This window comes from Scardinius erythrophthalmus (assembly GCF_964197995.2).
Source record: "Scardinius erythrophthalmus genome assembly, chromosome: 12".
In the NCBI taxonomy this organism is placed as follows: domain Eukaryota; kingdom Metazoa; phylum Chordata; class Actinopteri; order Cypriniformes; family Leuciscidae; genus Scardinius; species Scardinius erythrophthalmus.
This window is the reverse complement of record NC_138232.1, coordinates 21,929,985-21,943,488: the sequence shown is the minus strand read 5'-3', so window position 1 is coordinate 21,943,488 and position 13,504 is coordinate 21,929,985. Positions and strand designations below refer to the sequence as shown.

Below are 13,504 nucleotides of genomic sequence, written 5' to 3'. Positions count from 1 at the left end.
GAGAGAGTACTCGCTTATGGGAGCAGGAGATTGTCAGCCACTGAGCAAAACTATTGCACCACCAGACGAGAACTTCTGGCAGCTGTCGAATTCACCTCTCATTTCCGGCAGTACCTGCTAGGGAGATCATTCATCATACGGACTGACCACAGCAGCCTGCGCTGGTTGACTCAGATGAGGGAGCCTGAGGGCCAACTCGCTCGCTGGCTGGAAAAACTGGCAGAGTACGACTTCCAGGTGATCCATCGTCCAGGGAGACACCACCAAAATGCAGACGCGCTCTCCAGAAGACCCTGCGGGATGTCCTGCCGATGCACAGTGCCAGAGCCTAGCCTTCATAACCAGCTTCAGCACAAAGGGATTCAGTGCAACATGGCAGAGAGTCCAGCTGCAGAGGATGCTGGGGAAACTCCTGCAGAGCAACCTCCAGTGGGGGTAGTGGTGTCCAAAGGTAGCTATGGAGGCAGCCCTGCAGTCGATCCTAAGTATCTTCCAGTGGGGGTAGTGGAAGCTGTCGGTTACAATCAAGCTGGCTCTTCGTTCCGTCCAGGTGTCTACAGGGTCAGTGAGCCAGCCCAAACCAACCTGTTCAGTGGTTGGACCAGGGAGGAGTTAATCAGAGCCCAAGAAGCTAACCCAGATATAGCACCAGTGAGGAAGTGGATGGACAAAGGGATGGGCAGGCCATCCTGGGTTGACATAGCACCCTACAGCCCTGCCACCAAAGCCTACTGGTCGCAGTGGAAAAGGCTTTACCAGAAAGACGGAGTTTTGTTAAGAAAGTTTTACTGTACGGATGGAAGGGTGTTCCATCCACAGATCCTGCTGCCTCAAGAGTACCGCATTTCAGTGACAGAACAATTGCATGATGGCCCAGTCGGTGGCCATTTTGGAGGAGAAAGGACCCTCGCACGTCTCAAGGCCCGGTAGTACTGGTATAATATGAGAGATGACGTCATCCTGTGGTGCCGTACTTGCACCAGCTGTGCTGCGAAAGCCCGCCCCAAGAAAACACCTCAAGCCGCCATGGGCACAGTGCGAGTTGGTGCCCCCTTTGAACGGATCGCAGTTGATTTAATGGGACCACTAAATGAAACTGAAAGGCACAACCGCTACATAATAGTAGTACAGGACTACTTTAGCAAATGGGTGGAAGCCTATCCTGTTCCCAATGAACAAGCAATGACATTGGCTGAAAAGATTGTTTCCGAGTGGGTGTGTAGGTACGGAGCTCCACAGTGCCTACATAGCGACCAAGGTACCAATTTCGAGTCAGCTGTGTTCCAGGAAATGTGTGAGCTGCTGGGAATCGACAAGACACGGACCACGCCGTTTCGTCCACAGTCAGATGGCCAAGTAGAGCGTTTCAATGCCACCTTGCAGAAAATCATAGCCACCACTGCAGAACGATGCCATTGGGACTGGGACATTATGACACCATATGCAGTCATGGCTTACCGCGCTACCAAACACAGCTCCACGGGCCTGACGCCTAATATGATGTTGTTCGGACGGGAAATTACAGAGCCAGTGGATCTTGTTGCTGGGCTGCCACCTGACCCAGACAACACTACTACCCCTCCATCTTATGTTGTACAGCTCAGGAAACGGCTTGAGCTATCTCACCAGTTGGCCCGAGAGGCGCTGGGAAAATCTGTTGAGCGTGCTAAACGACAGTACGATAAAAAAACGTTTGCAGAGTCCAACACCAAGTCGGTGATGCAGTATGGCTCTTGGTCAAAGGCACAAAGAGAGTACAGAATAAAGTGCGAAAGTTCCTGCCTTCCTACGAGGGCCCATACTTCGTCGTTGGTGTACTGGACGATTTGGTCTATCGGATTAAAAGGGGCCCAAGGACAAAGATGAAAGTCGTTCATCACGACAAACTTAAAGCTTTCCATTCCAGGACAACACTAGACAATGGCTGGGTCTTTCAGGAGGCTGAAATGTGGGCACCAGTGGAGGCACCACCCCCGTTGTCAGACCCCAGCTCTTTAGAAATCAATAATAGCCCCCTTGACCTTTGGGGCGAATCACCAGAGACAGAAGACCCTGTGGTGGGTTCCCTTCCGGGTCTTTTCTCTTTACCACCATCGTTGGCAGTTTCACCGGGCAGCGGCCAGCTCCCTTGCCACCCCGCTGAGCCTTCGCTAATTGAGGCTGGGACCCAGCATGAGGCCAAGGGTGTAGTGGTGTCCAAAGGTAGCTATGGAGGCAGCCCTGCAGTCGATCCTAAGTATCTTCCAGTGGGGGTAGTGGAAGCTGTCGGTTACAATCAAGCTGGCTCTTCGTTCCGTCCAGGTGTCTACAGGGTCAGTGAGCCAGCCCAAACCAACCTGTTCAGTGGTTGGACCAGGGAGGAGTTAATCAGAGCCCAAGAAGCTAACCCAGATATAGCACCAGTGAGGAAGTGGATGGACAAAGGGATGGGCAGGCCATCCTGGGTTGACATAGCACCCTACAGCCCTGCCACCAAAGCCTACTGGTCGCAGTGGAAAAGGCTTTACCAGAAAGACGGAGTTTTGTTAAGAAAGTTTTACTGTACGGATGGAAGGGTGTTCCATCCACAGATCCTGCTGCCTCAAGAGTACCGCATTTCAGTGACAGAACAATTGCATGATGGCCCAGTCGGTGGCCATTTTGGAGGAGAAAGGACCCTCGCACGTCTCAAGGCCCGGTAGTACTGGTATAATATGAGAGATGACGTCATCCTGTGGTGCCGTACTTGCACCAGCTGTGCTGCGAAAGCCCGCCCCAAGAAAACACCTCAAGCCGCCATGGGCACAGTGCGAGTTGGTGCCCCCTTTGAACGGATCGCAGTTGATTTAATGGGACCAAGGGACAAGCTGCTCGCCCTGTTTTGAACTCCACTCCTCGGCGTCAAATCCGGAGGGTCCGCAGAGCTCCTGACATGTTTGGTGATTGGATTGGTATTTGAGCACATCTGCCTGAGGTTGGGTGTAGGCGGATCGCCGCCCTCCTCAGAGGAAAAGAGTTCCAGTAAAAAGAAAGACAACAAAACAAAAGAGTTCATGTGTTGTCAAAAACAAAAGAGTTCACGTTACCTCTGTGAGTAATAAAGCCCGAGTTCATTGCTGAAATCAACCAACGCATCATTGTTTTGTGCTTCGGCTCTGTTAGCCCGGATCACTAGACGCAAGTTACCTGCCATGAGCCAAATTATTATGTTGAGACCAGCTCGCTCCCAACTACAGTTCGGAGCGTGAAAGCTGTAAAGGTAACACTGCATAAATACATCATTTCACTTAAAACAGGTTTTTATGCAAGTAATTCTTGCCTGTAACCTTACAGAAAAGTTGTGCTGCTGCTTTGCATTTTGTGTCTCAAAATGCATACAATGCTAGCTTGATTATGTTATTCACTCATTGCATCATATGCAACTTGTAAAACATCAACATGATTTTGAACACACACACATGGGCGTCGGAACTATTGTATGGGTGGGACAAGACCCACCCACTTTTTAAGACCAATGATATTATACATAGTTCCTACATGACGTCACAACATACAGGCATTTGCCGACCCGGCGCCATTTCTGTGGGCATGCTGTGGGCAGAACATTCAAGCGGGAAGGAAGTCGACCGGAAGTTGAAGCCGGCCGCGTGCCACCATCTTGTAGCAGAACTTCACCTGCTGTTAGCATCCCATTGACTCCCATTCATTTTGGCATCACTTTGACAGCAAATAACTTTACATCTGAGGCGTTTGAAGACTCCATTTGTCCATTATTTATTTCTAAAGAAACACGACAATGTATAAAATGCTCCATTACCTTGTAGCTTATGTTATGGCCCCGTAGAAGCAGTTTTTGTAAAAGTAGGCTAACGATTGCGTCATAACCACGCGACTCTCTGTCGCACAGTAGAGAGATTACCGTATGGACGGGAGGAGAAGCTTGCGGGCAATCGGGGGGACGTGGAGGCAAAATGACAAAATAATTAATCAGAATACCTAGCAAAAGTTGCTCCTGCTCCAAGCTCATGGACACCTCCTACTCACACTCTCCGTCTCTGCAAGATTCGGAAGGGAATGATTCAGATTACTCTTGGCACAGCTACTAGAAGACAGACGGGTTGCTCACATCACATCTACGTCGTCAAGCTCGGTTTGAGTCTGCGCGTCAGAAAAGGAAGTGCTAAGAAATCGCTAAAAATGGGCTTCACTTGTCTCAATTGAGATCCAATGAGATGGCTCTGTCCACTTCTTATACTGTCTATGAGAACATTAGAAGATGAAGCTGAAACGAGTTAATTTCGTGATAAAAAGTGAAAATGGTCATCTCCTGCTGGGTCAATGGATGTTCAAATCGTGCCGGAGGTTCAGTTAAATTTGGATTTTACAGTATACCCGTCATAGACTTCATGAATGTGAGAAAACGAAGCTTTTGTCAGAACAACGACGGAGGTTATGGCTGGCGAGGATAAACAGGAAAGAAACTCCCTCAAAACACGCAAGAATTTGCTCAGAGCACTTTGTGTCAGGTGCACAATGTTGTGTTTTATTGCGAGTGTACACAAATATAAGTTAACACTTTGCAGTTTGAATGATGTTCTGTATGAACAAAATGACAAGGTATTAAAAACATACAAAAACAACATTGTTTCCACTGTTCGATCGCGCCCGCGTCTCTCTCTCTCTCTCTCACACACACACAGACAGACAGCATTAGTGCATGCGGATCCACACCATTTATGACTGAAATTTTCGCATTGTACCTCTCTCTGTCTTGTGTTAATAGAGTCTCTTTATAATCTCTGTCACTTTCTCTCTTCATGATTTTCGTAACATTATAAACAGAAAGAAATATTCGAAATTTGCTTGTAAAACTTTGTAAACACCGCAGCTTATGCCATCAAAGATGGTGTCTCCGGGGAGGTCACGTGACATTAATTGGCCTGTGGGAACTATGTATACCCACTCACTTTTACCGTCTCTAATTCAGCGCATTTGTCTGCGCTGTCAGTCAAATCCATTCCACTTGAGGAATTCCCTAATAAATTAAACTCCATTTCCGCTGAATCGCTACATTATATTTCTCAACGAGCTGTAACTGACGAAAGTAACCGCCCGTTGTACCCTTCCAGTCAAATATTATGTTGCAAACATCAATAACAGTTTTAAGTTGTCATTGCAAATGACCATGGTATTAGGGGATAATCCACGGATAGCTGTGCATTTAATGCACGACGTGGAGGCAAAGAACCGCCCAACGTGAAGTGAAGTGGAGTTTAGTTTACTTGTTGAATTAAAAGGCACCAGAATACATGAAATGATATTTACTCCATTAACATTTTTCTGGGGGAGGACCCACTTTTTTTTTCCCGACGCCCACACACAAACACACGCACACACAAACAAACAAACAAACAACTTATACAAATATATATATATATATATATATATATATATATATATATATATATATATATATATATATATATATATATATATATAACAAATATATATATATGTGTATAATGAGAAACACTGGTATCATCACTGGTTTTACAACTCTTTATTAATTTGTTAATATGCACACTACCAGCATTTATGAAAAAAACACGACCTGAGCTGAATTAAAACCTCAACTTTATTTTGTTAGTCACATCTAGATTTTTGAGATTGACCTCTTTCAAATTCATAATTCTAGATTATCAAGAACTAACACGTTTCAAATAATTGCAATGCATAGGATTTACAATGGCACATATGTTTAACAGTGGTCCTAGCAACATTAAGTCACCTGTTAAGATAATTTGTAATTTTATATTATCTCCCTCTTTCTTTTTTCTTCTCTCTCAAACTTTGTAAATGATTGTCTCAGATGTGAAGTACCGAATGAGTTGTGTCTGTAGGAGGCCACCGTCTGACGTCATGCCCAAACAGGAACTAACACAACGCAGTTTGTTGATGTGATTTTCTACAGAAACGCTGGTTATAACTGAAACAAAAGTGCCGCAATATGTCACAGGATTTCTGGTAAGCATTTTATATTGTTGTCGTTTATTGACATCTGAGGTCTACAGTTCAGTACAGTAGAGTTCAGAAAACAAAATTTGCTATTTAGTTCAGTGGATTTGTAGCAGCCACATCAATTGAGACTGAAAATAGCTGTTTTAATTTCCTTTATGGCTCATTATATCCTATGCTTTAGTTAATTACTATGTGTTTGTGTACATATGTGTGTTTTTGTTTTGTTTTTACGCGGCGAAAAAAGAAAAGCGTAGAAATGTTGCCCGGCTGGTCAGATGAGATCCATGTCTCATGATTGAGTTGATGACAATCTTGTTTAAATGATTAAATAACTGGCAACACACATTTGATGATCTGTTACTATCAGCGTAATGTCATAGGTGTAAAACTGTTTGACAAAACTGCAATTTTTGTTTTGTTTCCCATTATTTAGGTTACAGAATTATGATGCAGCTTGTCGGATGGCTCAAGAAATTGCAGAAAACATCCATGAAAGAAACAGACTGCAAAGAACTGGAGGAAATCCAGCCAAGGTAAAGACAGGGATTCATTGTTCATAGGATGAAGTTGAGCCCTGTGTCAGTGGTCTTTATGCTGTAATGTCTCTCTTCTTGTGTGTCTGTCCCTACAGCTGAACATGACCCTAAGAGCATCATTACAGAAGCTCAAACAGAATATAGCACAGCTCAGGGACACGTTGAATCGAGCTGCTGCTAAAAGGCAGATGTATCCTTTCCAGTAGAATTAATACTAATTTCATGGACAAATCCTGAGAGTGGAATCCAAAGATTTTTGTTTAGGGTTGGTTGTGTTTGTTTTGAAGATTCTTTAAATGGTAGTTCATACAAAAATGGATTCAACCCCATTTTCTTTGTGTAAAATTTCACACTCATCCTTTCCAAATGACAGTGCAAAGTAGATCGTCTTTCAAGCACTAGAAAAGACTGAAGAAACAAAACAAAACAAAACATGTAATATATTCTGAAGTCATATAATAGAGGAACAGGCCAAACTGAATATATTATTTGCTGATTATCCTGCACTCCAGTGAGCTGGTATCTCAAGAACAGGATCAGTCCAATTACTGAGCATGTTGTTCGTTTGAGCCTCTTCTTTTTAATGAACCAGTTGATATGACTCATGAATCAAGTTCTTGAGTTCATCGCTTTATGATCCAGTCACAAAGGTTCTCAGTCTTTGTTGTTGTTGTTTTAGAGGAGCTCATAGTGACCACATAACTGCAAATAAATCTTCAAAAGTTCCAAAAGATTAAGATACTGAAGCCAGTTTTTCAAAAGTCTTTGTACAGTCTGCATTATCAAGATGAATCTTGGCCAAACAGTTAATCTCACCTCCAAAACTCACTCCGACCAACAAAAAACTTCATATATGTCTCAAAATAAGCTCGTTCCACCATAACACTGCCAACAATTCTCATTCAGAAAGCAGAAAAGTGTGTCATTTATAAGTTAACACAGTGACTTAAAAACACTAACATCAGGGAGCATTACATAAATCATGAATTTTTATCTTTAAAGTTTGAATTATTTTTTTTAACATAAATCAGGATTTCATTGTAGCAAAAGAATAAGATCTTTTCATTTTACTGACTGTATTACAGCATAATGAATGAATGATAAATGCAGCAAAAAAATCTTTCTATATCTTTACATATAGTAATTTACTTGCGAAAAATAATAAATTGAAAAATCCTGAAGCAATAATAAAAAATAAAACAAACGAACAACAAGTCTCCCCTCGACCCTACAGGACAAGCGGTTTGGAAAATGTTAGAATAGATTGATGGATGGATGGATGTACAGTTCTGTGAGGGTTCTTGTCCTCCCTCTCTCTTCTTTCCCCACCGATTTGTCTTTCTTGATCCATGTTTCTAAACAAAATCATTCTGAAGCCATCCTGATTTACCAAAGGATGACAAAAAAAAAAAAAAAATACAACTGTATTGAGACCTAAAATAGGACACCTGGGTCAGCTTTCAGCTGGAATTGCAATTAGTTGTGTTTGGAAAATTATTATTTAATTTCATTGTAAATATTCTGCTAAGTTTAAATTGAAATGCTTTTATCAGTTTTGAAAGCAGTGTGTTAGCATTTGAAAAATGTGCTGCAAATGCATAGTGTTTTGCAGATGGTGAAGTATGAATGACAAAAGTGTTCATGGATTTTGGAAAATGTGGTCATTGAATGCATTTTGTGTGATGGCAGTGAAAAATGCTTTCTGTGTCACTGAATGTGTGTAGAGTTCTGAAAGTGTGGCTTAAGTATTGACCGTTGCTTTTTAGCTATTGAAAAAAAACCTGTAATATGACATGAGGCTGAGCAAAAACACAAAAACAAAACAAATCTTCACAATGATTAAAAAAAACTGTGATTTGGCACCTGTAGGTGGCAGTGTTTTATAATAAACCAATTGCAGTGTGGTCAGAAGTAATGCTGCTTGTGATCCACAGTTGGATTTGGAAGTACTAGCCCTAAACAACTACAAGAAATAAATGTGAATGTTGTGTTCATAAGTCATTGATGTTTATAATGATTAAGCGTCTTTCTTTGTGATGAGCGTAATTATGCAGTCATAAATGTGTAATTTTAATGCCTTAATGAAAAATGCCAGAATGCAAGCTGAAGCTGACAGAAGACAAAACCTTGTTGATGATCTTGCTACCAGAGAAACAAGACTAAACGCCTCTTTCAAAGGAGACATCACAGAAGCGGAGCCAGCAAGGTACATACACATACTGTGTGAAATTTGATCAATGAATTTCAATGGCTAAAAAACTGTGTTAGGCCAATATTATTGGCAAGGCTAAATACACATTATATTTGCAAAATGTATTTACTAAAATCAAACATTAATTCTGTAAATATTGTGTTGTGTTATTCATTTAATTTCAGCAATATTGTATACAGTATAATTTGTTATATTATATACCGTCATTATATCAATGTTATCAGTGTCAACCTTTTAAAAATATCAGTATTTTTTTTTTTTGAATGTCAGTTATCATACTAGGAGTCAACAATGTTTATTTTTTCTCAGTATTTGAGATATTGAGATTTGTATTTAAATGCCAAGCTTTCTTGTCAACATTATTTTGTTCATTAACAATATTTTTCTCTTTTCCATAAATTCCATAAATTCATAAACACATAATGATGCATAACATTACTAATTGGTTTGGACATTACCATTCAAACGTGGATTTTCAGCAGCCATTACTCCAGTCTTTAGTGTCACATGATCCCTCAGAAATCATTCTAATACGCTGAGTTGGTGCTCAAGCCTCAAGAAGCATGTCAAATATCATATTTATATTTTTGTGCATATTTTCAGGATACTTTGACTACTAGAAAGTTCAAAAGAACAGCGTTTATTTGAAATAGAAAACTTTTATTAACATTATAAATGTCTTGACAGTCATTTTTGGTCAATGTAACAATGAATCATATTAATTTCTGAAAAAAAAAATGTTATTTAAAATTATGAAATTAAATGATCAACATAATTTTATACAGCAATGTAGAATATTTCACAGAAATTTTTGCAAGGCATAATGGATGTCCTGGAAAGTTTTACATTCATTAATCTTAAAGAGGAAGTGACCGATCCAAGTGACTGCGTCAACTAGCCTTGGCCTTAACTCTCTCACACTGGCACGGTCCAGCAGAAACCATGAACTCTATGCCGTAGTTAGTCTACCAGACCACAGAGGCCTATGCTTGCCATCTTTCCTGCTTGCTCTTGCAGTAGTGTCCCAATGTTGAGTAACTTTATGCCAGAAATGTTGTGACCTGTGCTGAAACGGAAGTCTGTGCTAAGGGCTCCAGTTCAGCTTTACTGCTCTGCTGATCAGAGTTGAGCCTTGAACCTCCTCCTTCAGGACTGTTTACACTTCCCTACTCTCCACTGCGCTCACATCCTCTCTCCAAAATACACCAATCAGAGACTTAACGTGTCACCGCCAATCTCCTGTGCGCTTATGACTCTTAATCGAAACGACAGTTCAGGAGCTGAGCTCTTTTAGAAATATGAGATGGTCATTATTCAGATTTGACCTTCTCTATCCAGGTTACACGGACTAGGATGAGAAGACAAAACATCCTGCTTATATTAAATTAGGAATCATTTTTTTATCATTAGGAGTTTAATGCTCCATCTGTCCTGATTATTCTATTTTCTCATTGCTCAATACAGGATAGTGCTGTTATTTGAAACTACAACTAGAACTTTAAAAAAATTGTTGTTATCTGAAATAAAGCTGAAATATAGAAAATTATAAATAACAACTAACTGCAATAAAATAAGTTGAAATTGAAGTACTAAAATGACCAAAACTAAAACTGAAATAAAATAAATTAAAGCTAAATAGAAATTTGTAGAAAAAAAGACAAAAGCACATAACAAAATGACTAAAACTTAAAGGGATAGTTCACCCAAAGATGACATATTTGTCATAATTTACGCAGCCGGATGCCATTTTGAACCTGTAAGATTTTTTCTTTTATTTTTCTCTTCTGTGGAACTTTAAAAAAAATACTTTGAGTAATGTCTTTTGTTCAAACATTGGAAGTCAATGGTAACCAAAACTGTTTTGTTACCAATATTCTTTAAAGTGCCCCTATTATGGATTTTTTAAAATGACCTTTCATGTAGTGTGCAACATAGCTCTAAGTGAATGAAAATATCCTGCAAAGTTTTAAATCTGAAAGTGCACCGTATATAAAGTTATTGTCTTTCAAAAGTAAGAGTTGACTCTTAGTCAATGAAATTAATTGTTTTTCAAGCGAGTCATAAGCCGCTTCGTTGTGATGTCAAGACGAAACATTAGCATATTGCGCGCCCACTTATTGCGTGCGCAGACACCAGGGAAAACTTGAACCTCAAACCAGCAGCTGATTCCTGTGGATACTGGATAGCATCATGTCGAGAAGACGCTGTGATCTACAATGTGAAGGTAAAGCCAGTTTTATTTCACTGCCCAAGGATGAGCATGTGAAGAATAGGTGGTTAAAATTCATCTTTACCACGATATCACAGCAGTATAATCCTACACTTTTGCTGTGTTCCCTTTATTTTACTGACGACTGCTTCTCAAATCTCGAAGTTCAATGCAGGATTCGCAAACCGCTTGCTCTTAAAAGATGGTGTTCAAAATACTTGGTTTTAGTTTTATATTGTGTAGGTCTCCTGCGAACTGGTTAACTCACATTATTACTGTCTTACTGTAATACTTCTGCTAATCAGTCGTGGGCCACGATTACCTATAACTGTGTCTATGAATGCATTTTGTCATCGTTCTCACTACTTTGAGGAAGACTAAGCATGGAGCAAGATTTGTTTTACCAACGTTTATGTTACATCAGTCATTCACGCTAGAGCTCGGCTAAATTATGCACTGGTATTGATACAGTTTCCACATGTTCACCGCAATCAATTAGAAAAAAGTACTCTGTAAATAAAAAAGTACAAGTAAAATAATCGGTTTGTTGATGGACATGCACTTGTTAATGCTTATGGTGAGGAATTACAGTTGCAACATCTCATAATGTGCCTCAGACTGAGTAGTGTATCACTGAGAAACGTCCTGCTCGAGTCGTCCTTGCGATGGAGGTTCGGGTTGAATAACTAGTTCTTCCAGTGTTTCAACATCGGACTCGTGCTCAGATTGATATGGTAAAATCGACGTCATTGTTCGTTACTGTGTTTAGTTTACGGTGTAGGAAGCCTCAGGACAAGCAGCAGAGCTGACGTTGTTATGGCAATGGGCGTTTTTGTTTTCGACACACGCTGTACGCGGTTGACCAATCACAAAAGACTGAGCCGTCTGGCCAATCAGAGCAGAGTAGCTCACGGAAAGGAGGCATTTAGAGAGATTGATTCATCTGACGAGTCGTTTGAGAATCATTGAAAATGTGGTGATGTGCAAATGTATATTATGAGAAAAAGAAACAGTTTTTTGACCTTTGATGCATGTAAACCTGTTGTAGGAGACTCCAAGACAAAATTAGGAAACTTTAAAATAGCATAATTGGGGCACTTATGTTCCACAGAAGAAAGGAAGTCATACAGGTTTGGAATGACATGAGGGTGAGGGTAAAACAAAAACCTAAACATATTAATAAGTACTATAATTGTTATAATATTATATACACTATATTGCCAAAAGTATTGGGATACTCCTCCAAATCATTGAATCCAGGTGTTCCAATCACTTCCATGGCCACAGTTGTATAAAATCAAGCACCTAGGCATGCAGACTGCTTCTACAAACATTTGTGAAAGAATGGGTCGCTATCAGGAGCTCAGTGAATTCAAGCGTGGTACCCTGATAGGTTGCCACCTGTGCAATAAGCTAATTCGTGAAATTTCCTCACTACTAATATTCCACGGCCAACTGTTTGTGGCAGAGTCAATAGCTATAGAGCTTCATGGAATGGGTTTCCATGGATGAGCAGCTGCATCCATGCCTTACATCACCAAGTGCAATGCAAAGCATGCCGCCACTGGACTCTAGAGCAGTGGAGACGTGTTCTCTGGAGTGACTAATCACACTTCTCTCTCTGGCAATCCGATGGACGAGTCTGGGTTGGTGGTTGCCAGAAGAACAGAACTTGCCTGACTGCATTGTGCCAAGTGTAACGTTTGGTGGAGGGGGGATCATGGTGTGGGGGTGTTTTTCAGGGGTTGGGCTTGGCCCATTAGTTCCAGTGAAAGGAACTCTTAATACTTCAGCATAACAAGACATTTTGGACAATTTCATGCTCCCAACTTTGTGGGAAAAGTTTGGCGATGGCCCCTTCCTGTTCCAACATGACTGCGCACCAGTGCACAAAGCAAGGTCCATAAAGACATGGATGAGTGAGTTTGGTGAGGAGGGCTGCACAGAGTCCTGACCTTAACCTGATAGAACACCTTTGGGATGAATTAGAGCGGAGACTGCGAGCCAGGCCTTCTCGTCCAACATCAGTGCCTAACCTCACAAATGCGCTTCTAGAAGAATGGTTAAAAATTCCCATAAAAAGAAGAGTTGAAGCGTTTATAGCTGCAAAGGTTGGGCCAACTCCATATTAAACCCTACAGATTAAGAATGGGGTGTCGTTAAAGTTCATGTGCATGTAAAGGCAGACGTCCCAAAACTTTTGACAATATAGTGTATATTACTATAACACTGATACAGGCTAATATAAAGACTTTGTCTTGATCCGCTCTAAAAGATTGGCCCTTTTGATTTAGTGATTGGTAGAGGCTGAGAAGAGGTATTTAGTTACTATCTCTGATTGATAAAATTAGGGGAATTTGAGAAGTAATTTATAGGCCTGATCCTTTTTTTCCCTACCCATCTTTGTGGACTTAATCCTCTAATTCCTTAACATGGGAGGGCTGAACTTTTATCTTTATAGGACCCATTCACGTCGCACTGCTACGCCATGCACACATTTAGCTAAAAGAACACTAATAAATTGCAGTCATTTGATCAAGTTTTTAATAC

The 13,504-nt window shown here is 40.8% G+C and overlaps 1 protein-coding gene across 1 annotated transcript in view; it reads left to right on the top strand.

Annotated features, from left to right (window-relative positions):
• Positions 1-13,504, top strand: part of stx8 (syntaxin 8) — a 93,305-nt gene that overhangs the window by 17,262 nt on the left and 62,539 nt on the right. Inside the window, exons 3-6 of the mRNA XM_081381763.1 lie at positions 5,849-6,003; positions 6,431-6,530; positions 6,629-6,723; positions 8,629-8,739. Coding sequence (XP_081237889.1) covers positions 5,987-6,003; positions 6,431-6,530; positions 6,629-6,723; positions 8,629-8,739 — 323 coding nt within the window. The 5' untranslated portion in view covers positions 5,849-5,986. The remainder of the gene's footprint in view (positions 1-5,848; positions 6,004-6,430; positions 6,531-6,628; positions 6,724-8,628; positions 8,740-13,504) is intronic.